Genomic DNA, 24877 nt, shown 5'->3' with positions numbered 1-24877 from the left:
TCTCTCAGACCTTAGTCTCTGCAGCTCGGGAGACGTCGGTGGGTTACTAGACCCAGGGACTGCCTCAGCCTCCAAACCAGTAGTGGAGCAGCTGTAAGTGATGACCCAGCTGAAGGCAACGAGGTAATCCCCACATCTGGAGCCCGGGCAGGCTCAGGCCCCTGACTTGGCCCAGCTGGTGTTTGTTGCAGGGGAACCTGTGCAGACTGGGATACTTCAGGATCAAGGCCCAGACTTGGTTCAGATGATGCCTGAGGCAAAGGATCCGGTGCAGACGGAGACTCCTCTGGTACAGAGTCCGAGCCTGAGTCCCAGGCCATCACAGGATACTTAATGGTAAATAGCTGGTGTGGGGATAGCTGTATGGATTGGGACCCTGGTGGAGGAGGAGGAAGGACTTTATTCTTGCCATTGTCATGATGACCCATATCAACACACAGACACACACCACCAATGCCTACTTTTTACACACCAGTCACACATTGGCCAATTGTGTGAATGCTGTCACATTTAGTTTGACCCTAAGTTGCAGCTGTGTCGGGAACAAACCTATCTTTCTGCCCCCAGCCTCATCAACAGGGGCACCTCATAAAAATTACACAGTAAAAAACCAGTGAGGTTGTGTCTTGTGGCTTTTTTTTTTTGGGTGTCGTGGTTAGTAAATTCTCAGAAGCGATGGTGGAAAGTAAGAGACTCGATGATGTCATTTTAACTCATCGCTACCTATCTCTCGAACAAGGTGGCAATGGGTATATATAGGGGAACCCTCAACTCCTTCACAGCACAGCAAAAACATCACAAGTAAGTAATAATTCCAAGTGCTTATATAAGTAATATTGCTGCATGTTGAAATGTAAGTTAGATGCATAATTTATAAAGCAAAATTGTTATTTTTCACCATAACGTTAATAGATCTTTGTCTGTCTTCATTGGGAAATTCTCCTTCTGTGTGTCTCTAGAAGGTTCAAAGACTGCAGCTGTGACTTGGCTGAACTTGCCACCTTTCTTGGAGAGCCATGAATCCACTTGAGAATGGGACCAGATGCTTCCTGGTCTGGGTGTTCTGCTGCGCTTGCCTCCCTCTCATCTTCTTGGCAAGCCCCGTGCCCTTGAAGGACGCAGTTATTCATACTAACCACTCCTGCGAACTCACGAGAAACAACTTCCAGAAAACCTACTTCAGGAATCGTACATATACTTTAGCCAGCCAGGTAAAGCAATTGGTCTGCCTGCTGCAGTTTTATCTGCACAGCTCTCACATGCTTTGTACTGTCTTGTGATTTCCCCACTTTTGCTCCTTGACATCCTTCCATCCTGAAAGGATGCTAACCTGCCTTCAGGTATGTGCATACTTTAAGTATGTATGCCGCTTTGGGAAACCACAACCCACAAGATTATATTCAGCTGCCTATGAAGTGTAACCTTCTAGAGCTCGTTTTATAAACAATTAGCTACACAACCCACTCATGGTTATCTTCTACCTGTGGGACTGGCAAGTGTGGGGCTTTTAACGTTTTGTTGATGCTCTCAGTTAGTTCTGCTTTTCGCTTCCGATCTGTTAGGTAGCTCATTGGGCCTGCTTACCTTCTGCAGCTTTCACACTCACCAGGTCAACACTAACATTATAATACCTTGGCATCCTTTTCTATAGTTCCATGTCATGAGCAGCAATCTCCTCCAACTCAGTTGTGGAACTGGAGAGCTATATAGACTCAGGGAGCTGGTGTGCCACAGTGCTGAGCTTTTAAAAAAGTAGAGCCTCATCTTTCTGCCACACTCTCATTCTGTCTCTCTCTCTTTTTTAAATAGGGAAGACACTTTGATAAGGACACAGATAACAGATTTGTTGGGCAGCATCTGTACACCAACATCAAGGTGAGATTCCCATGTGCATTAAACAATGTTTCTATTCTCTCTTTGTACCTTCCTATTCTCTTGTTGTTCGAGGTACATAATTTCATTATCTTGTCTTTGCAGGTGAATGATCGCTGCTACCTAATGAAGAGATTAACAGATATTGTGGTGACAGACGTCCTCATGACCCTCTCTGGGGACAAATATCCCAGCGCCCAGGAAGTTGCAAGTTTCTTGGCCGATTTGAATAGGAAACTGAATGGCTGTGTAAGTGTCACCTATAGCTGTAGTCTGTCTCTGTTTCCCACCCCTGATCCTCTTCTTCCTTGATATTTCACCTGCTTGGATGCTTTTCCTCTAGGGAGGTGGGGGAGCAGGGTATTCAACTTGCGTCTGTGGCTGGTAGTTGGCAATATATTTCTAGACAAGGCAAGGTAGCAAATCACCAGCGCCGAAGGTAAAGGAGGAAACCTCAAATCAAAACATCCAATCTTTCTGCAGTCAAGTGCAAGACAAGGGAAAGGTGTGAAATGAAAAACCACATTGTGACTTAGCTGCATTCCTTCCTTTTCAGAAACCACTGGGAGATAAAGAACACATTGAAAGGAACCTGCAGCAAATGAAAGACAAATTACAACAGGTATGTTGCTTTTTAAAATTTGTTCTATTTTATTTATGTACCACTTGAATGAAAAAAAAACCAGCAACCCTTAAACCAGTTTATGAAAAAGATTTTTTTAAAAATAAAAATATTAATCTCCCTTTTTTGTTCATAGCTGAGTGCTAATTCAAATGGTTAGAAAAGGCATGTTTTATACAGCCTTCACAGACTGTAGTCCCTCAGAATACACGCAGGGGAATAAGGTTTGAATATGATCCATGTTAAATGAAAGCTGCATTGTAGGGAGAGCTGTAGCATAAAGCGGAGGGATGGTCTATCTGTGGATGGCAAATCTCATCAGCTCTAGCCAGCAAGGCCAATGGTTAGAAACCCCTCCATGTCAGCCAGCCTTGCATTGTAGCTGCATTTGCTTAGCTCACATTCATATCTGTTCCCTTTGAACTTTTATCCAGTACAAAATGTTTTGCCGCCTGAAGGTGGAATAAAAAAAAAATGCAAGCCTTTTGCATTTCATTCAGCGGTGGAATTGTTGTTGTTGTTGTTGTTGTTGTTGTTGTTGTTGTTGTTGTTGTTGTTGTTGTATGTTTAGTCCAGTAGTGAATCCATTGAGGTTTGATAAGGAGAAATCTGTCAGTTTTGGTTTCTCTCAGTTTCTAATTTTTTTAAACAAACTTAAGTTCAGGTTCCACATGAGTGACATTTCCACTTTCAAAAAGTGCTCCTGAAAATTAACCAGCAGTTTAGTGCTGATTTCATCAAAAATACATACAATTGCATGCAATTCTGTCTCATATGTGCACTTTTGTAAAGCATATTCCCCTTATATTCATATTTTCCCTAATATAATGTATTTTTGTATGCTATTTTCACCAATATATGCATTTATATCCATGCTTTATCTTGGTAAAGGATGGCTGTGTTTTGGTTCACATATTGTTTGCAAATATGGTGCAAATTAGGTAGATTTGCTTTTAGGCAGATTTGCCTTTAAATGTGTGCTAAATTGAGGTATTGCCTACTATCCCCTTCACCCAATCCCTTTAAATAAATAATTATGCAAAATATAAATGAAGTAATTCATTCTTATCAGAATCTAACAGAATTCAATGGAAGATCCAAAATGACCCAAATTGGATCAATAGTACTATAGAGAGAAAATGTTCAGGCTGTTCAATGAACATTCTTGCAGTGGGCCCCTGGGTCTTAGTCTCATTCCGCTAAGGTGAATTGTCATATTAATTCCCATTTGGCCACTGTGACTCACAGAAGGCAACTCTAGGAAAGGCACACCTGAGCAGAAGCTGATCTCATGTCTTTGTGTTCCTCCATTCACTGAATCCTGCACAAAACGAACGTAGGGAGGGAACCCTCCATTGTGAATATTTCCTGTTTAACTCTTATGTAAGAACTCTGTTGCCTATTGCACAGATCCTGTTCTACTCTGTTTCTCACACTGCTGTATCCTTCTGCAGATCTTGGTAAATTGAGTGAGGCTTATGTAGAAAAACCTCTTGAGGAGTTGTGCTCTAATTCTTAGAGTAGCCCCATTTCCCCCTGTGTGTCCCCCTCCCAAAAAATTGACACAACATCTTTTATAATCTATATTGTCCATTCTGATGAAGAATTTGTTTTTGCTTTGATTTTACAGTTGGGAGAAAATGGGAAAAACAAAGCAGTCGGTGAGCTTGATTTGCTGTTTGACTACCTGGAGGATGCCTGCACTGTAGCGCTCAAAGCCCCCAACAAGAGCCACAACGGCAAGAAGAAGAACAACTGAGTGGGCAATCAGGATCATTGTAGCTTCCTTCGGTGGTGGCCTCTGTGGATCAAAGACAAATGCAATGGTTCGCTTTTAAAGGCAGTAGACACAAATGTTTTTACCCATACAAAACTCAACGGATGTATGCTTTCATGAGACCCATTTTAAAGTATCGATCCAGCAGTTCTCAAACTGCTTTATCTGGATTAGTGGCAAACTTTGACAGAACATCTCTACAGAGTGAATCGAGGGCCGGCAAGTTAGCCTAATGCAAAACAAATTTACTTGAAAGGAAGGGCCAGCTCAGACATGTGATTGGAAACTCCTCTGGACCTGTCCATAAAATACAACTCACGCCTGTCAGAGTTTAGAAGTATTGTGAAACGGAGCGATTTAGTCTTGATTAAGGGGGGGGGGTATTGAGGGAAGAATGGGAGATTAAGAAGGCCTTTAAAAATGAGGCCACTACTCAACTTATGACTCTGCTGGGCTCAGATGGAGCATCTATTTTGTTACTTGGTGCCTCTGTAACAAAGACTCCAGTTTTGGTGCCAGCAGAAGAACTTCTTGAGCCACCACCATCATGGGAATTAGGATGTTAATGTTTAGATCAGCCTTCCCACAACCCAGAACCCTTCAGATGCTTTGGTCTACAACTCGTGTCATAGCAGACATTGACCATACTGGCTGGATCTGGTGGGAGTTGTATTTCAAAACATCCAGCAGGTACCAGGTTAGGGAAGTCTGATACAGATAAGCCACATGGAAGCATCTCTTTAATCTGGACCTCTTTATGAGCCTGGTGGTCCTGCATCCATTGATATGCTTGCTTTGGGATCTTTTCTTGAAAAAGGCCAATTGTTTCAATGGAATTCATTTTCAAGTCAATTGAAATCTAGGGAAAACATGCCAAGCTCTCTGACTGAAAGTTAAGTTCCTTTTTAACACATAAAATTGGATCTTCTGATAGCAAACTTGCTTAATTACATTGAGTTAACAGGTATCTGAAGAATCTGTCCCTTTTCTGTTTACTTCTCTCCAGAGGACAAAGTGTATTGCCTTATTTAAAAAGCATTTTAGCAGATAGTACTATTTAATTATAATTTATTTAAAATTGTATCACATAATTTATATGAGTGGAGATTTATTTATATGATTTAATATTCTGTACCATTCTAGGAAATGTTTATGAGTTAAGCTTAATGGCAGCTTTTATGTCATAATGATGCCCTGTCAAAGTTGATCATGTCCATTTTATTTATTATGAAAATATGTATTGACTTAAAAAAAGGAGTTTCACACATGTGGTTCTTCATTAAAAAGAAATAAAAACCAAGCTCAGTGACATATTTGTTTTACTTCAGAAAATGACATGGACAAGAAATCAATAGATCCCCCCCGCCCCCAGCCTGATGTGTAAAATCAGCATGGGACAATGCTAGTGGTATGTTAGCTGAAGATTGCTCAAGAACTCTAGAACGATGTTCCACGACCCAATTACTCCCAAATCACAACTTTCCTGTGTCTTATCATGAGAAAGAACCTAGCTCAGTGGTCGCAGATTCAAATCCTCACATCTCCTAAGAGGGCTGGGAATGTCTCCTGTCTGAAACCCTGAAGATCCACTACCAACCACATAAGACAATACTGAACTTGATGGACCTGTGGCCTGACTTGGTGTGTGATATAGATCCACGTTTTTCTAGGGTACTTCTATACTAGGTATTTACACTGGAATGTTAGTCTTTATCCACTCACTTTTAGTACGCAATGCCAGAGTTGGTGATGTGCTGCAGGAAAGTTTGGAAAGCAGATGTGAGGAACCGTTGGTTCTCCAGATCTTGATGAACCACATTGGCCATGCTTGATAGGGATGATGGATGCTGTAGTTCACAAAAGGCTCCACACTCCTGCTGGAGAGGAGTGGGCTTTGCCAGTAAGAGAGAACATTCCTTACTCTTTGCCTGAAGTCAGGTGCTGGGTCAGTAGCTTAGGGGAACTGTGGGAGTGCAGAACTCTTAGATTACTTTCAGGGAAGTGGTGGAGATACAGAGGAGGAGGGAACTTTTCACACGGGAAACGACTTTGCATTACACCATCCCAGCACTCCCAGCTTCCAGCCCTGTTTGCATGCGTTCTGTGCCCTGTTTCCTCAGATATTGTATTAGCTGTTCTTCTATTAAAAGGTAAAGGTACCCCTGCCCGTATGGGCCAGTCGTGTCCGACTCTAGGGTTGTGCACCCATCTCGCTTAAGAGGCCGGGGGCCAGCGCTGTCCGAAGACACTTCTGGGTCATGTGGCCAGTGTGACAAGCTGCATCTAGCGAGCCAGCGCAGCACATGGAAACGCCGTTTACCTTCCCGCTAGTAAGCGGTCCCTATTTATCTACTTGCACCCGGGGGTGCTTTCGAACTGCTAGGTTGGCAGGTGCTGGGACCGAGCAACGGGAGCTCACCCCGCCGCGGGGATTCGAACCGCTGACCTGACGATCGGCAAGTCCTAGGCGCTGAGGTTTTACCCACAGCACCACCCGCATCCCTTCGTTCTTCTATTAGAGCTCCCATAATAGTTTACATCAAAAGAAACTTAAAAATAAATTCAAAAGTACAGTTCTGGTGCTGGATAAAACTCCCCTCCAGAGAGCAACCTTACCCTCAGGTAACTGTGGCTCTGCTAAATATTTCCCCATAGCTAACATAATCACTTGCCTTTCCCCATTGCTACTGATAAAATCAGTTCAGCATCAACAGCACACTTCTCAATTGCAGTAGGGCTAAGGAGCTGGTATCCCAGCACTGTTACAACACTTAGCATGAGTCTGGGAGAAGTTTTGTGCTATTGCTATGCTCATTTTGAAACACATACAGCTGAAGGAATTTGGGATGGTGTGTGCTGGGGCATGAATGGCTGCACAGTTGAAGTCACTGTGCTCATGAGAACAGATGTGTTCGAAAATGCCTGAAGTCATTCATTCATCAGCTGGGACAACAGAGCTATATTTAAGGGGTAGGTGTGTGTCATAGGCAGCATCCACCCTGATCTTCCTTCTTATACTGTCCCTCCCATTCCATTGCTCACGTCAATATCCTAGCTAAAAGTCTGTGAACATGTAAAAGGTAAAGGTAAAGGGACCCCTGACCATTAGGTCCAGTCGTGGCCGACTCTGGGGTTGCGGCGCTCATCTCGCTTTATTGGCCGAGGGAGCTGGCATACAGCTTCCTGGTCATGTGGCCAGCATGACTAAGCCGCTTCTGGCGAACCAGAGCAGTGCATGGAAACACCGTTTACCTTCCCGCCAGAGCGGTACCTATTTATCTACTTGCACTTTGACGTGCTTTCGAACTGCAAGGTTGGCAGGAGCTGGGACCGAGCAACGGGAGCTCACCCCATCGCGAGGATTCAAACCGCCGACCTTCTGATCGGCAAGTCCTATGCTCTGTGGTCACCCGTGTCCCACCAGTGAACATGTAGCAGTGACTAAATCCCACCTGTCAGAGTTGGGGAATCTTTGACCCTCCAGCCTCCAGATGCCAATGAACTACAGCTCTTATCTGTTCTCCCTAAACGGCCTCAGCCCCATCATTCAGTCCGGACACTGAGGTCCAGCTCTGAGGGCCTTCTGGAAGTTCCCTCACTTCAAAAAGTGAGGTTACAGGGAACCAGGCAGAGGGTCTTTTCGGTAGTGGCGCCCGCCCTGTGGAACGCCCTCCCATCAAATGTCAAGCAAATAAGCAACTATCTGACTTTTAAAAGACATCTGAAGGCAGCCCTGTCTAGGGAAGTTTTTAATGTTTCATGTTTTATTGTGTTTTTAATATTCTGTTGGGAGCCGCCGAGAGTGCCTGGGGGAAACCAGATGGGCGGAGTATTTATTATTATTATTATTATTATTATTATTATTATTATTATTATTATTATTTATTATTATATCCACACTTGCCTTGTTCTGAGAAGACTTAACTGAGGCTCCATTGTCAAGTTTGGGAAAGAAATGTAATACCAATAATACTTTTGGGTTCTGATTTATGATGCATTTACACATGCCTTGCCCATTAAGGAGGGATGGGTGGATCTATCAATTTTGGCTTCTCATTCTTTCTAATCTTAAGTTCAGTTCACCACACTTTCACATCAAATTGCATTTTTTTTTTAAAAAAAGAAAACGTCCTCATGAAAATTCACCAACATTTTAGTTTGAATTTATCCTAAAACAAGCTTGTATGCAATTTTGACACATTTTGGCAGAGTTACTTTGCTTAAAATAATGCACTTTTGTGTGCTATTTTCCAATAATATATTAATATTTATGCACACTATCCCTTAATCCATGCATTTTTTTGTAAACTTGGGTTGGAGAACTGCATTGCAAAATTCGGATAAGTGTCTGTCTCTGTTTTGGTTCATGTCTTACTGTGGAAAGAGGGAAGAGGGGATAACCTTTAAATGCAAACAGCCATATTTCTCTTCCATACCTACTATGAACGCATTGCTTCTCACATGAATGAGCTGCGGGCTTGGTTTATAACAGGGAACTATTCTTGAAAGCACCGGTGGGATGATGGCAAAACATACTCTGTGATGGGAAGAACATGGGGACCTTGGTGCCCCTTCTGAACTTTCTTCTCCTCTTTCCACTTAAACAAGCATGGGAGAAATAGCATCTTTTTTTTTTAAAAAAAGCATCTATTGCAGATGCATAGAATAGAAATGCCACATCCTGCTAAGTAGGTGTGTGTGTGTGTGTCTATGATTTCTTCATTATGACATTTGTGAAGTTATTAGGTCAACACCACCGAGTGATTCCTCGTGTACATTTTCTGACCAAGTTTATTTGTTTGAACATGGGATGGGATTGCTCCATAACACTCACACAACACAACTCCCCTTTGCTCTTCTTTCCCTGCACCCCAACTCCTCAAATCTGTTGGGGGGGGGATCTCCCAACTCTCCAGAGCAGAGATTTGGGGTACACAGAGGAGTTGAGGGTAAAGGGTAATCCATTCCTTTTTTTAAAAAAGAATATTTATTAAATTTTCCAATTTTTTAAACAAACAAACAAACAAAACAAACAGAAACATTAAACACAGGCATAAAATTCATAAACCATACTTTTAAATAACAAATTTCTCAGACCTCCTCATACTTCTCCTTCTTGTATCCCAATTAAGATTATTTGTTCAGCAAATCCTTCATTTAAAGCATTACAGCTTATAACATTACCTTATTTTTCAAACCCTTTCTTTTCCCCATCTATGTTCTTATATATTATTGCAGCTAGAAACCTCTCAATTTCAATCCAACACCATCTAACTTTCTTAAATTTTACAATGTTTCTGTAAATAGTCCTTAAATTTTTTCCAATCTTCTTCAGCCGACTCTTCTCCCTGGTCACGGATTCTGCTCGTCAATTCTGCCAGTCCCATACAGTCGATCATTTTCATCTGCCATTCTTCCAGAGTGGGTAGATCTTGCGTCTTCCAATACTTTGCGATGAGTATCCTTGCTGCTGTTGTAGCATACATAAAAAAAGTTCTGTCCTTCTTTGGCACCACTTGGCCGACCATGCCCAAGAGAAAGGCCTCTGGTTTCTTCAAGAAGGTATATTTAAATACCTTTTTCAATTCATTATATATCATTTCCCAGAAAGCCTTAATCTTTGGGCACGTCCACCAAAGGTGAAAGAATGTACCTTCAGTCTCTTTACATTTCCAACATTTATTATCGGGCAAATGATAGATTTTTGCAAGCTTGACTGGGGTCATGTACCACCTGTATATCATTTTCATAATATTCTCTCTTAAGGCATTGCATGCCGTGAATTTAATCCCGGTGGTTCACAACTGTTCCCAGTCAGCAAACATAATATTATGTCCAACGTCTTGTGCCCATTTAATCATTACAGATTTAACCGTCTCATCCTGAGTATTCCATTTCAGCAGCAAGTTATACATTTTTGACAAGGTCTTAGTTTTGGATTCTAGCAATTCTGTTTCCAATTTTGATTTTTCCACCTGGAAACCAACTTTCTTATCCAAATTATAAACCTCCATTATTTGGTAATAATGAAGCCAATCTCGCACTTTATCTTTCAATTTCTCAAAACTCTGCAATTTCAATCTGTCCCCTTCTAGTTCCAAGATTTCCCAATATTTTGGCCATTTAGCCTCCATGTTAAGTTTTCTCTGAGCCTTAGCCTCCATTGGTGACAACCACCTTGGAGTTTTATTTTCCAGTAGATCTTTATATCTAGTCCAAACATTAAACAGTGCTCTCCTGACAATATGATTTTTAAAAGCTTTGTGTGCTTTCACCTTGTCGTACCACAAATATGCATGCCACCCAAAAACATTGTTGAAACCTTCAAGATCCAAAATGTCTGTGTTCTCAAGAAGCAGCCAGTCTTTCAACCAGCAAAATGCTGCTGATTCATAGTAAAGTTTCAGGTCTGGCAGGGCAAATCCACCTCTTTCCTTTGCATCAGTTAATATCTTAAATTTTATTCTAGGCTTCTTGCCCTGCCAGACAAATTTAGAAATGTCTTTCTGCCACTTCTGAAACAATCCATTTTGTCCAAAATTTGCAAAGTTTGAAACAAAAACAACATCTTAGGCAATACATTCATCTTTATAGCTGCAATTCGACCCAACAAGGAAAGCTTCAAATTTGACCAAATTTCTAAATCTTTTTTCACTTCAGCCCAACATTTTTCATAATTGTCTTTGAACAAATTCCCATTTTTAACTGTCATATTAATCCCCAAATATTTCACTTTCTTAACCACAGTCAGGCCTGTTTCATTTTGGAACTTTTCTCTCTCTATCGGTGTTAAATTTTTCTCAAGTACTTTGGTTTTTAACTTGTTCAGTTTAAATCCTGCCACCTGACCAAATTCTTGAATTAGTTCTAAAACTCTTTTGGTACTAGATTCTGGCTCCTGTAGTGTCAAGACTAAATCATCTGCAAACGCTCTTAATTTAAACTGTTTGGCTCCGGCCTGTATACCTTTAACCATCCGGTCCCTTCTAATCATGTTCAGCAAGACCTCCAGGACCGAAATAAAAAGCAGAGGGGAGATTGGGCATCCCTGTCGTGTCCCTTTTTCTATCTTAAACTGTTCTGTAACCACATTATTTACAATTAGTTTAGCCGTTTGTTCTGAATATATTGCACCAATACCATTCTCAAAACCATGGCCTACCCCCATACCCTGTAGGTTCTTCTTCATAAAGCTCCAAGAAATGTTGTCAAAGGCTTTCTCCGCGTCCACAAATATCAAAACAGCCTTAGTGTTTATATTCACTTCCAACTTCTCCAAAATGTCAATTATATTCCTTAGGTTATCCGAAAGATGTCTACCAGGAAGAAAGCCCGCCTGGTCTTTATGAATCTCCTCAATCAATACTTTTTTTAATCTCTTAGCTAAAATGTCAGCAAAGATTTTGTAATCCACATTTAATAGGGATATGGGACGGTAGTTCCTAAGTTGAGTCTTTTCAGTCTCTGTTTTTGGTATTAGTGTAATGTAGGCCTCTTTCCATGATTCTGGTGCCCTTTTCCCCTCCATAATTTCATTACAAACTTCCTTCAATGGTTGCATTAGCCACTCTTTCAACAGTCTATAGTAGCAGGAAGACAATCCATCCGGTCCTGGAGACTTGCCCACTTTCATATTTAGAATGGCACCTTCTATCTCCTGGTCAGTTATCTCACAGTTCAGCATGAATTTACTTTCTTGTGAAATTTTTTGTAATCCATTCGTCTTCAAAAATCGGTCTATATCCATTTCGTTCTGTGGCCCTTGTGCAAAAAGTTGTTTGAAATATCTCTGGAAGCAATTTCTGATCTCATTTGGATTATGTATGTCTTTCCCTTCCACTTCCAGATTTGTAATTGTATTTAGTTTTTGTCTTTTTTTCAGTTGCCATGCCAGTAATTTCCCACATTTGTTTGCTGATTCAAATGTCTTCTGTCTCATTTGTTTAATTTTCCATTCTATTTCCTGGTTCATCAATTCCATATATTGTACTTGAAGTAGCTTTATTTCTTTCAAAATCTCCTGTGACTTTGGCTTTGCTCTCAATTTCTTCTCTCCTTCTTTTATTTTCTCCAGAATTTTGTCTTTTTTCTCATTTCGATTTCTCTTCTTTATTGCATTCTGTTGAATCAGAAACCCTCTCATCACGGCTTTACTGGCATCCCATATTACTCTTTTTTCAACATTAGTGGCCAAATTCACTTCAAAATAGTCTCTCAAAGTTTTTTGGGCCTTTTTGTATACTTCTTCATCTCTAAATAAGGTGTCATTCATCCTCCATCTAAAGGAGCCGGGTGTCATTTGTTTCATCTCCATCTTTACTGCATTATGGTCGGAGCAAGTTTTGGGGCAGATTTCTACCTTTTTTTATCTTCGGTGCCATTCCTCTAGTAATCCAATTTTGGTCAATCCTAGTCCAGGTCATTTTTGCTTCAGAGAAAAAAGTTCCCTCTCTCTCTAGAGGGTTCTTAGTTCTCCAAATGTCAATCAAGTCCATATTGTCAGTCAGTTCAAAAAAGGTCTTTGGTAATCTCCCATCTTTGGTGATTGCTTGTCTTTGTGCCTTGTCCATATTTGTAGAGACAACTCCATTCATATCTCCCATTAAGATTATATTATAGTCCAAATAGTCCAGAAGGGTAATCCATTCCACCCCCAGTGTTTGTTCTACTAGCAGATGGGCTTGGTTGGGTTTCACCCACAGTTTTATTCTAGTAAAATTTCTCTGCCTAAAGAAATGGAAATGAGGCTTCAGCTGTATCTTTGTGAGAACCACAGCATGTCTCTATAATTAAAATGTACATTGGTACTATTTTATCAGTCTAATCCTCTGCATTTTCACATTTCATTATTATAATTCCCTTGACCTTTTACTTAATTAAAGCAGTCTCAATGACCCAATAACACTGCAGTCTCCTGTGTTATTTCTAGCCAACCCTTATGGATTAAATACATAAAGCAGAAGTCTAAATAGATTTTTTAATATTCATATAGTGTTTGTTTAATAGAAGAAGAGAGAGTAAGATACATTTTCTATTTGTTGGGCTACAAGGTACTTACAATTCACTTGCACTAATAGCTTAAATAGGAAGCCTCACCAATAAGGAATTCCTGTAGCTGCTAGCACAGCACTGTAGCATTAGAATGATCTGTGACAGGCCAAGGTCTCTGGGGATAGGTCTGAGAAAACATTGATAATTGAAGATTCATATTTAAGATCACAGATGTTGCTTAGGGCATTGAAGATTGGTTTGCTGATTTTATAAGTCATGGACTGGCTGGATGAAGAGCAGTGGTGGGAGGCACCAGCTGGGGAACCCCCAAGTGAAATCCCAAAGGCTCAGAGCCCAGGGATTAATGGAGGGACACTGAGGAGAGGTCAGTGGGAGAGGATTGGGAGGAGGGCCAGGATGCTGAAGGGGGAACAGGGTTTAGTGAGCAGGAAGAGTCTGTGACAGGGGGCAGTTCAGACTCCAAGGCTGATGCAGAAAAGCGGGGGCAAGAGGCTGCCAAAGAATCCAGGGAGTCTCCCTCTTCTGCTGTGACAAGTTCACCTCCCCGCTGGTGTTCAAGAATGTGCATGATAATGAGGGCAGAACAGGGACCAGAGGTGTACAGACACAGTTTGAGACTGCTAGGGGAAACATCTGGCAGAGAAGGAGCCTTAGAGAGGAGAGGAAGGCAGGGACCTTCACTCCTGGCAACTGCTCCATAGGGACAAGCCCTACTGGGAAGCGTTGCTGAGGCCACTAGCCTGAGTTGTATGTTCTTTTCCTTGAAGAAAGAGTTAACTTCACTGACAACAGAGATCTGCTTCCTTTATTGTTGACCTGCAGCGAACTCCAGCCCTGACATTCTGTCTTTCAAAACCTACCACAATATCCCTAAGCATTGAGAATGAATGAGTTTCTAATTTTGTTTGATAGATAGCATTAAGACAAACAGTAAAGGTAAGGATACTGACATAGCATAAATGATGCGAAAGTGCTCCCAGCTTTTCACCCTAATAACTTTCTAACCTTTAATGTGTCAAATAGCCCTAGAGCTTCATGTATTGCCATTTCAGTTCTTTGTTCTTCAGATGCTGGTCCCCTCCCAGTTATCCAGGTCTGGCTATCAGTTCAGCATCTTCTGAAATCAGCTCTGGTGAGGAGCAACACACACACACACACACACACACACACACACACACACACACACACACTCATTTAGCTTCTCTGTGGTTTCCTTATCATTCAGCAATCCTCTCATAATTTGTCATCTCAGACAGTACCATCTTCCTGTCTGGATTCCTGCTTTGTGACATTCTACTGCTCCATACCTCACAACCCACATCAGATGCATTAAAGGCACAACATCTTTCTAGGTCAGCTATTGGTGACCTACAGCAGCCTTCACCAGCCTGGGTTGTCCGGACCTGATAGAAGACTTAGCCATAACATCTGGAAGATACTAGGATGGCAATCTGGCAACCCTCTCACTGATCTGTGAATAAAAGCAAAGCCTATATGGATGACGTTCTCGGGGGAATGTTCTAGAAAGAAAACTAGAGCTTTATGCTCTTAAATGCCACCCTGTTGGGTTTTACCACCACTTGTCTTTTGAGAGACTTTGTCTGCTTCCACAGCCTATCCCATCTCTTCATCTACCCAATTATTTTGATGAATTTGGAAGGGCACTTGGATGTGATTCCCTGCTGATTCGATAGCTCAGCAATGTGAAAGTGATTAGAGAGGAACCGATTACAAGCCCAGTATAAAGTTGAAGGATTGCAAAGGACTAACATCTTCAGCTATGGTTTTCCCAGTAGTGATGTATGGAAGTGAGAGCTGGACCATAAAGAAGGCTGATCGCCAAAGAATTGATGCTTTTGAATTATGGTGCTGGAGGAGACTCTTGAGAGTCCCATGGACTGCAAGAAGATCAAACCTCTCTATTCTTATGGAAATCAGCCCTGAGTGCTCACTGGAAGGACAGATCCTGAAGCTGAGGCTCCAATACTTTGGCCACCTCATGAGAAGAGAAGACTCCCTGGAAAAGACCCTGATGTTGGGAAAGATGGAGGGCACAAGGAGAAGGGGACGACAGAGGATGAGATGGTTGGACAGTGTTCTCGAAGCTACCAGCATGAGTTTGACCAAACTGCAGGAGGCAGTGGAGGACAGGAGTGCCTGGCGTGCTCTGGTCCATGGGGTCACAAAGAGTCGGACACGACTAAGCGACTAAACAACAACAACATCTTCACAAAATATTTGGGATGTTCAGAAACTAGATTGAATGCAAGCAATCGCTCCAAGAAGGGGTTCCCTCTGGCTGATATGAATGGCGTGGAGGGGCATAGCATGCGTTACATTCAAAAGCTCCCATATGATCCTTCGTATTTCCAGTGAAGGCGAGGGAAGGCACTCATCTGAAAGCCCAGAGAGCTGAAAGGCAAGCGATGCCACTCAACATAGACAACACAGCACTAGATAGACCCAAAGCCTAACATGTTGCAAGGCAACGTCTTATTTCCAAGAGGGCTATATAAATTGTATTCATCTCAGCATCTTATTTTCAATGCAAGGGTTTATCAAGACATCAACACTAAACAAATGGCGCTGTTCATTATACAAAGAAGAAAACCCACCCATTTGTGTTTTTCTATAGTGAGACGCATAACAAGGATTAAATGGTGAAGGACCCGCCACAAATGGCAAACTGTCACAACATTAACTTGTCACCTCCATGTGGTGACTCTGCATACAATTAGCAGAGGCTTTTATCCTACTCAGGGGGGGAAAGATTATGTAACTTAAACTCTAATTGCAAGAGCTACTGCTCTTGAAGAAATGACATTGATTGAATAGAATGTTTTGACAAAAGGAGAGAAAATAGATTTTATTCCCTAGCTATAACAATAAGGATAATTTCCCAGCTCGATGCAATGTAGATTTGCACGGCTCAGTTGAATGAAATGAAAATGCCGATTAAGAACAGAGGAAAGTTGGCACAGGCTCACATAGAGGGAAGCAGAGATAAATATGTTTGCAATCTGACACCAATAATCCTGCATATGTCTACTAAGCTGCTCAGATCATCTGTGCACATCTAAAAAAAAAGGGGGGGGGGTTCTACTGAGTTAAATGGGGTTTAAGCACAATGGCACAAAATAAATAATTGTGGTTATTGTTTATAAAAAAGGATCGATTTTTTAAAATGTTTTTTTAAAAAAGCAAATGATCATTCTGGTAAATTGTTCCATTCCACATGGCTCTGCCACACGGACAATATGGATGGAACATAATGGGATGTACATAGAAAACACACAGTAGGAAAACCAATTTCAATTCTGCATGTGCATTCAAGATTAACAATGTCTGGATAGCTTTATGTCAAGGAAATAGAACCTGTGGATACTGTTTATTTTAATTTTATTTATTTATACAAATCATATGCTGTGTAATTACAGGAGACTCAATACAATAAAACTAAAAAAAAATGAGTTCAAACTGTAAAGTCAGAGTTCAATTAAAAACCCTGCTGGAATAATCATAATATAAAAGCCTTCAACAAACACCTGGAAGTTCAGCAAGGAGAGGTCTTGTCAGACCTCAACTGGAAGGGAATTGAAACAACAAAACCATTTTTTCTTTTTTCCACTAGATGGCAACCTTGTAAAGTCCTTGTGGATTTGCTTTTAAACTTCAGCAAAAGGTATCTTCTGGCCAGAGTAGATAGGGAGATCCTCAATCAAGATCTCTCTCTCTCTCTCTTTTTTTTGTTAGCTTAAAGTGCTTTATCAGATTATCGATTCTACGTGCAGGTTGCGAAATGTGGGAGGAATTTCTTCTAATATGCTCCACAGGTTTAAAATTTCCAGCTGTTGGCTGGGGTGAAAAAGAAAGTGCTCCTCAAAAGGATCTTCTGAGACATTTTGGGGCAGATTCAACTAGGTTTTGTGCTAGTGGAAGCCTGTTACCACAATGGACAACCTTTCCCCTTTGCATGGGAGAGGAGAGAGGAAATTGTTCTGTCTGGCAAGCAGAAATGTTCGAGTTTCTTGAATTATCACTGTAGCACAATGTTGAATTTCACCCTTTGGCTGCAGTCCATACCTGGGAGTTGGGAGGGGGAAGAAATTTGGTTCGCTTCATATTTTAATGTGGAACTCCCTTATTTGCACTTTCCAAAACATAGAGGCAAACCAGAGCACACCTATCCTTTGAAAGTCACACTTCTCCAAATTTTGCAATGCAGTTGTCCAAGCAAAATACGGGTACAAAAATGCCCATATTTACAAATGGGCACAAATATTAATGAAAGAAAATAATATACCAAGATGCATTGTGTTAGGAGAAATTGTGTGCCGAAATCTGTAAACCAGGCGAAACAGCATACAAAAATGTGTATACTGGAAGAAATGTCAACTAAAATGTAAAAGGTAAAGGGACCCCTGACCATTAGGTCCATTTGTGGCCGACTCTGGGGTTGCGGCGCTCATCTCGCTTTATTGGCCAAGGGAGCCGGCGTACAGCTTCTGGGTCATGTGGCCAGCATGACTAAGCCGCTTCTGGCAAACCAGAGCAGCGCACGGAAACACCGTTTACCTTCCCGCCGGAGCGGTACCTATTTATCTACTTGCACTTTGATGTGCTTTTGAACTGCTAGGTTGGCAGGAGCAGGGACCGAGCAACAGGAGCTCACCCTGTCATGGGGATTCGAACTGTCAACCTTCTGGTCGGCAAGTTCTAGGCTCTGTGGTTTAACCCACAGTGCCACCCGCGTCCCTCAACTAAAATGCTGACATAATAAAACTACAAATTGATGTTGAAATGTGCTGAACTGAAATGAAGCTTGGAAACACCAGAAACTTAGAGAAAGAGAAACTGCTGGATTCATCTGTCCCGACCTTGATGTAAGCTCCTCAGAAACCAACAGGATTTGCTTCTGAGCAGATGTGTATAGGCTCATTGGTGTATTTTTGTTTTATTACATATTTGTGCTCTCTTTTTTGGTCAATCATCATCATAATAATAACAACAACAGTACCCTGCCCATCTGACTGGGTTGCTGCAGCCACTCTGGGCAGCTTCCAACATATATAAACATAGTAAAACATTCAACATTAAAAAGCTTCCCTATACAGGACTGCCTTCAGATGTCTTCCTAAGGTTATCCAGTTACTCATCTCCTTGACATCTGATGGGAGGGTGTTCCGCAGCGTGGGTGCCACTACCGAGAAGGCCCTCTGCCTGGTTCCCTGTAACCTCACTTCTCGCAGTGAGGGAACCGCCAGAAGGCCCTCGGCGCTGGACCTCAGTGTCTGGGCTGAACGATGGGGGTAGAGACGCTCCTCTAGGTATACTGGACTGAGGCTGTTTAGAGCTTTAAAGGTCAGCACCAACACTTTGATCTTAATATTGTGAACTGCCCTGTGATCTTTGGATAAAGGGCAGTATACTTACTATAAGGACCTTCAGTGCTTAGCATTAAATTGGAAAGCTGCTGACACTGGCACATTCTGCACCATGCCTTGTTTGACCGTGAGCTAGGGGGTGAGGGCGGTGTGTTTCAGCGCTTCTCTTCCTAGCTGGATGCCATTTCCAGCAGGTGGTGCTGGAGGACTGCTTCTCAGTCTCCAGCTATTTATGACATGGGTCCCAGAGGGATTACTCTTTTCTCCCTTGCTTCTAAACACCTACATGATGAAACTGCTGAATGAGCTCATTTGGGGATTTGGAGCGAGGTGTCCTCATCAGTGTGCTAATGATACCTGCATCTCTTTCTCTTTCCCCTCTGATTCCGGGGAGGCAGTGGAAGTGCTGAAGTGTAATGGAGGGCCAATAAACTGAAAACCGATCCTGGCAAATTGGAGTTGCTGGAAGTGGTAGAAGAGCAAATTTCAAATAAGTGATGTACTTGAGTTTGTGCATCAGAATCTGTGGATTTGGAAAGTTCATATAAAATAGAGAACTGAACAAATTTCTCCCCTTCTCGAGTTGGTAGCTTAAACTGCTCCATTTGTTACTATAGGCGGCCATGCTCAAAACTTCCAATTTGGGCTTCTGCTTACTTATCGTTTTTTTCGCTCTATAGGATGCACCCGACCACAGGATGCACCTTGTTTTAGAGGGGGAGAACAAGAAAAAAAAAATCTCCCCCTCTTTGCGCAGCACCCCTTCAGTGAAACGGCAGGAGAAACGGAGCCCCTTCCATTTCTCCTTCCGCTTAGCTGAAGGGGCACCTACCCTTCAGTGAAAGGAACCCAAAGCCTCCAGAGCGCACTGGGAGCTCCCGCTGAGCTCCGGAGGCTTCAGGTGGCTATCCTTGAAGCCTGGAGAGCGCACCGACCCCTCTCGCTCTCCAGGCTTCAGTGAAGGCAACCCGAAGCCTCCGGAGAGCGGCTGGAGCGCTCCCACTGCGCTTCGGAGGCTTCATGTTGCTATCGCTGAAGCCAAGGAGCCTGCATGCGCTCCATAAGACGCACACACATTTCCCCTTAATTTTTGGAGGGGAAAATGTGTGTCTTATAGGGCGAAAATTACGGTAGTTAGATCAGGGTCCTACTTCCAACAATCTACAAGACTATCATTTATCTGTGGGTGGGTTTGCACAGGCATACGCCTTTCAGCTCCCTGAAAGTTTGTTCTCAAAATCATGTAAATGCGCCGAGATTCCATCTACAGCACAGCCTAGAGGAAAGGGGGCTGAAAGAGTCGAATAGAGAAAGATACAGAGAGTTCCGGGACAGGAACTGGAAACAGGCTGCCCCACTCTTCTTAAAGATATTGTGCAGGCAAAATTTGATTAGATGTAGCAGAAGCAACAGCAGTCTCTCTGGCAACCCTTTGCAGGAAGGCACTCGGTCTCCTCTCCCTTAGCATTCTGAATGTTTCTTGCTTCAATTTGTGGGCCAAGGCTGACCTGGCCTTCCCAGGGCATTAAGCAGGAGGGGAGGTTCCTTGTGGAAATCCCAACAGGATTCTGCAGAATATTGTTATGAGTTTGTGGGTGGCAGACCCCTTTAATCTCTGGATCCAGCAAGTGTTAAAAGCTAAATAAGCCAGGCTAGTATCGCAGGTTCAGGTGATACCCTGGGTGATCGGCCATTAAAAGAACAAAAGAAAAGCGATTGGGGGGGGGAGCAATGGAAAAGGGGGTCTGTGCCAGGTAGCAAATGGGTGGGGCTCCTCCTCCAGCTCTTAGATAGTGAGAATGACAGAAGCTGGAGTATAGAGTTGAAAGGTGTGTGCTGTGACCTAGAGGAAAAAGCAACAGGCTGGAAAAGCAGAGAGGAAAAAGAGCCATGCCGGCTTTCTGCTTGAATCCAAGGCTGCAACTATGGGAGAAGCAGGACCTTCTTGGGGTGTCGATGCTGTGAACCCCTCCATCATGGGCTCAGGTTGTAAATATGGGCAAATAAACCATATATCATAAAGACATAAAGACATATATCATAAAGTCTCACTGTTCCACATTCCCAAAAGGAAGCATGAACCCCCGATAAACTCCTGGTACCCCTGGAATCTTGCACTGCCTGGAGATTGGGATGGCATGCAACCATATTTTTTAGCTATTTTGAAATACATTGGTTTAAATATTAGAGCAGGGGTCACAAACACAGCTGAAGATGCCCCCTGGCCCCTGCAAAAGGGTACATACCCCCTTAAAAATGCACATTGCACGAGAGACTGTTTACTCTTCCTTCTCAGTTCCCGTTTGCACTGGCTAAGCCTGACAGATCCCCATGGCAGCCATTTTGTGTTATGCCTCAATCTTATGACGTCCATTCCTGACTGTTACTCATGGCACTATCTTAAAAACTGCAAATGTGCACACTGGCCCCGTAAGATTGTCAACCCTTGTATCAGAGGCACAATCCACTCCTGTGGCTATACACACATGTTCACAGGAAGATGGCCAGGAACATACAGGCCTTTAGGCTGAGTCTGACCTTTCATTCTTGAAAAACGTGGTTTAATGGGAACTCTGCACATGGTGTGTGAGGTGTGTCTTGTTTAGATTTGTTCTGAGCAATAGCTCCTAACAGAAGGATGGTAAGCCACAGACATGAACAGGTCTTCATAAGCCTAAATAAGCACCTGGAACCATATTTAATGCAGGAAATGCATCAAGGTTGGCCGTTAATTATCCTTTACTAGGAATGGCTTCTCTCTGGCAAGCTTTTTCCAGCCTAATTGTAAGCATTCTTGTTTGCATTTCCTGGGAAATTCAAGCTCAATCCCTGCTGTGAGCACAAGGATTCCTCTTAAAACATGATAGGAATTGCTTTTAACTCATGACGACGCAGGTGGCGCTGTGGGTTAAACCACAGTGCCTAGGACTTGCCAATCAGAAGGTCGGTGGCTTGAATCCCTGTGGCAGGGTGAGCTCCCGTTGCTCGGCCCCTGCTCCTGCCAACTTAGCAGTTCGAAAGCACGTCAAAGTGCAAGTAGATAAATAGGTACCGCTCTGGCGGGATGGTAAACAGCGTTTCCGTGCGCTGCTCTGGTTCGCCAGAAGCGGCTTAGTCATGCTGGCCACCTGACCTGGAAGCTGTATGCCGGCTCCCTCGTCCAATAAAGTGAGATGAGCGCCGCCACCCCAGAGTCGGCCACGACCGGACCTAATGGTCAGGTGTCCCTTTATCTTTTACATGATGGCCCATGACAGCTCACTGCCTGTGTCCTTTGTTATTTAGTGTCACTCATTCTCCTCCCAGATGTTAACAAGATTACTCTGCAAATTTAGGATAATACCAATTGATACAAGCCCCTTCCCTGTACCTAATTCCCTTTTGCACCCCCAAGTTGTTCAAATTTTGGGGGACACACATCCAGAAGGCTATTTCTCTGTTTAAGATGCTCTAACCTCGTTAAACGTGGCAGAAGCAGACTTCTCTTTTCCTCCATTTTTAGCTGCCTTCCCTCCTTGCTTTTCCTCCCAACTCCCTTGACTCTGGTTTGTTAATTTCTGGACTAATCTGTCTGTTTCAGTTCATGTCAGTTTTTCATTACAGTTATAGCTCGGGTTACAGATGCTTCAGGTTGCGTTTTTTTGGGTTATGGACTGCCGAAACCTGAAAGTACCTGAATGGGTTTCTTCTGGGTTTCGGCTGTTGCGCATGCACAGAAACGCTAAATGGCACTTTGCGCATGCACAGAAGCGCCGAATCGCAACCCGCCTGTGCGCAGACGTGCTGCTGCAGGTTGCGAACACTGTGGGTTGCGAATGTGCCTCCCGCATGGATCACGTTCGCAACCCGAGCGTCCACTGTATTCCAAACTTAATTTCATTTCTCTGCATTTTCCACAGCTTTTAAAAAAAGTCCTTATGAAAATTCATCAGCATTTAGGTCAAATTTCTCCTAATATTTCTAATTTTTGTATGCAATTTTGCCCAATATACATATTTTTGCAGATCAGTTCCCCCTAAAATAAATATTAGAAGGGTGCCATCTTTGCTCTTTTTGGTACCTACTGAAGGCCTTCCTCTTTCAATCAGACTTTTCAGTAGAGATCCTTCCCAGTCTTCATCTGTAGTGGATTGTTTTATTTTTTATTTTTTTAAAAAATTCCATCTTTATTTTATTTTGCAATGTTATACAATTACAATACAATTGAATTGAATACAATTACACAATTCATCATTCTTTACAGTATAATCCTCACTGTATATAGATCTATGTGTAAATATATATAGTCCTTATTTCTACCATTGTGTCTTTCCTTCACCAAAGTTTGGCTTCTTTTGTTTTTCAGAACTTTTATATTGTATTATAAGTATTATTAACTAATTTCCCATTAACCATCTTTCTATCTTTACCCTTAACTTAACGAACTCAGTCAATACATGTCAATAAATTTGTTTTGGAACAATGTTTTGTCATATACCGTACTTTGCCACACATTCCCATTCTTTCCTCAATTTCTGATTTGATTGAAGACTAATAGCTGCTGTCAGTTTGGCCAACTCTATAAACTCACAAAGCTAGATTTGCCACTCCGATATTGAGGAAACAATGTCCCCTTTCCAATTTTTAGCTATTAGTATTCTGTAGTGGGATTGTTTTAATATGTTTCATCACTTGCTGTATGTCACTCGGGACTCCCTGGGAAGGAAGGGCAGGTTATAAGTTTAATAATAAAAAACAAAATAAATATATGAAATGAAAAGTTATGTCGAGGGTGGAGAAGCACTGAAAAGAGTAGATACCCACATGTGGAAGGCTAAGGATCACTGCCTAGCTTGTAAGAATATGTTTTTTTATCAACTTTTCCTCCTTATTCCCAACAATCACTCAATATAGTCAGGCTCCCCCCCCCAAAATTCTGCATCTTTTCAAGATTAGCTGGCAATAACAGGAGTTATTTGTTGAAAAATTGTTAAAGGTTATGAGTCTTCTCTTTTGTTTCAATATTGCCAGTTTTTTTTTTCATCTGACAGCAGTTAAGACAATAGGAAACCTCCTCAGGCAATTGTGATGTAAGCAGAACTTTTGACAAGTGATGAGTCAGTGTTTCAGTCGCCATAGAACACAAAGACTGTGATACAAGAAAGGAAATTGTGCTTGGGGTTTCCGTTGCTGAGCATGGAAGAAGATGGGTGAACACCCAGAGCTTTTTCTTTCTTTTTACCTTTCTGGAAAGCCTGGACTCTCAAAGGTGACGCCTAACAGCAAAAAATCAAAAAATCAAAAAATCTCACAACGCTATGAGTTATTTCCTGATTTCCTTCACCCCTGAAAGAAAGAAAGGGGTGGTCTGTGCTTGTCAAATCAGCTCTTCATCCTAAACCGCAGTGTTGCTGTTTCAAGAAAAATTGTCACCTGTCACCAATGCATCACTCTTTCTGCTCGGCATTCTAGGGAATGCACAGCAATTCTTTCCAAACGATGCAGAAGGGTCTAGAAACAAACCTCAAGAAGGCAAGTTGCGTGCTTCGTAATTTTACGACAAACCCCGCTAATTATAAGGGAAAGTCTCTGCAAATTAAAAAAGGTCACTGTGCTTTGTCAGTGGAATAGAAAAGTGACGATGCTTTCCACTAGAAGGAAGTTTTCATTGTGTGTCATTTGATACAACAGATGCTTCTAGCCGTAAAATTCCAGTGAGAGAAGAGGCGTAATTATATCCTCGCCTCAGTCCAAAAGCAAGAGGGTTAAGGCAGCCCTTAGAATAAGTCTCCTACCTTTCAGTCAGCTATGGAAAACCCAGAAGCCCTGGCTTTGTGTATATTTACATTGAGGGTCTGCACTTTGTAGGCCATCCTCTACCCTAGGGTTTTCCTAAACTTGAGTCTCCAGCTGTTTTGGAACTACGATTCCCATCATCCCTGACCACTGGTGCTGCTAGCTAGGCAGGATGGGAGTTGTAGTCCAATAACAGCTGGAGGCCAAAGTTTGAGAAACCGTGCTCTACACCATGCTGAAATATTGATATGATGAAGGATGGCATATGTTTTTTAAACAAACAAAAGGTACCAGATGAAATAAGCTATGGTGAGCAAACGTTTATAAGTCTGACGCTGACACAAGGTGGAGTGACTTGATTGTCTTAGTGCCTAACTACATGCTCTATTAATTGCATGGCTTGCAGGCCTGCTAAAGGATCTTTTTTTTAAAACC

The 24877-nt window shown here is 42.3% G+C and overlaps 1 protein-coding gene across 1 annotated transcript; it reads left to right on the top strand.

The window, feature by feature from the left end:
• Window positions 1–1016: 1016 nt before the first annotated feature.
• On the top strand, window positions 1017–4253 carry IL22 (interleukin 22). Its single transcript, XM_053405260.1, has 5 exons — window positions 1017–1211; window positions 1810–1875; window positions 1978–2121; window positions 2429–2494; window positions 4125–4253. The coding sequence occupies exons 1-5, from the start codon at window positions 1017–1019 to the stop codon at window positions 4251–4253; spliced, it is 600 nt and encodes a 199-aa protein (XP_053261235.1).
• Window positions 4254–24877: the final 20624 nt, after the last annotated feature.

Source organism: Podarcis raffonei, chromosome 10, assembly GCF_027172205.1.
Source record: "Podarcis raffonei isolate rPodRaf1 chromosome 10, rPodRaf1.pri, whole genome shotgun sequence".
Classification (NCBI taxonomy): Eukaryota; Metazoa; Chordata; class Lepidosauria; order Squamata; family Lacertidae; genus Podarcis; species Podarcis raffonei.
This window is presented reverse-complemented; position numbering and strand designations above follow the sequence as displayed.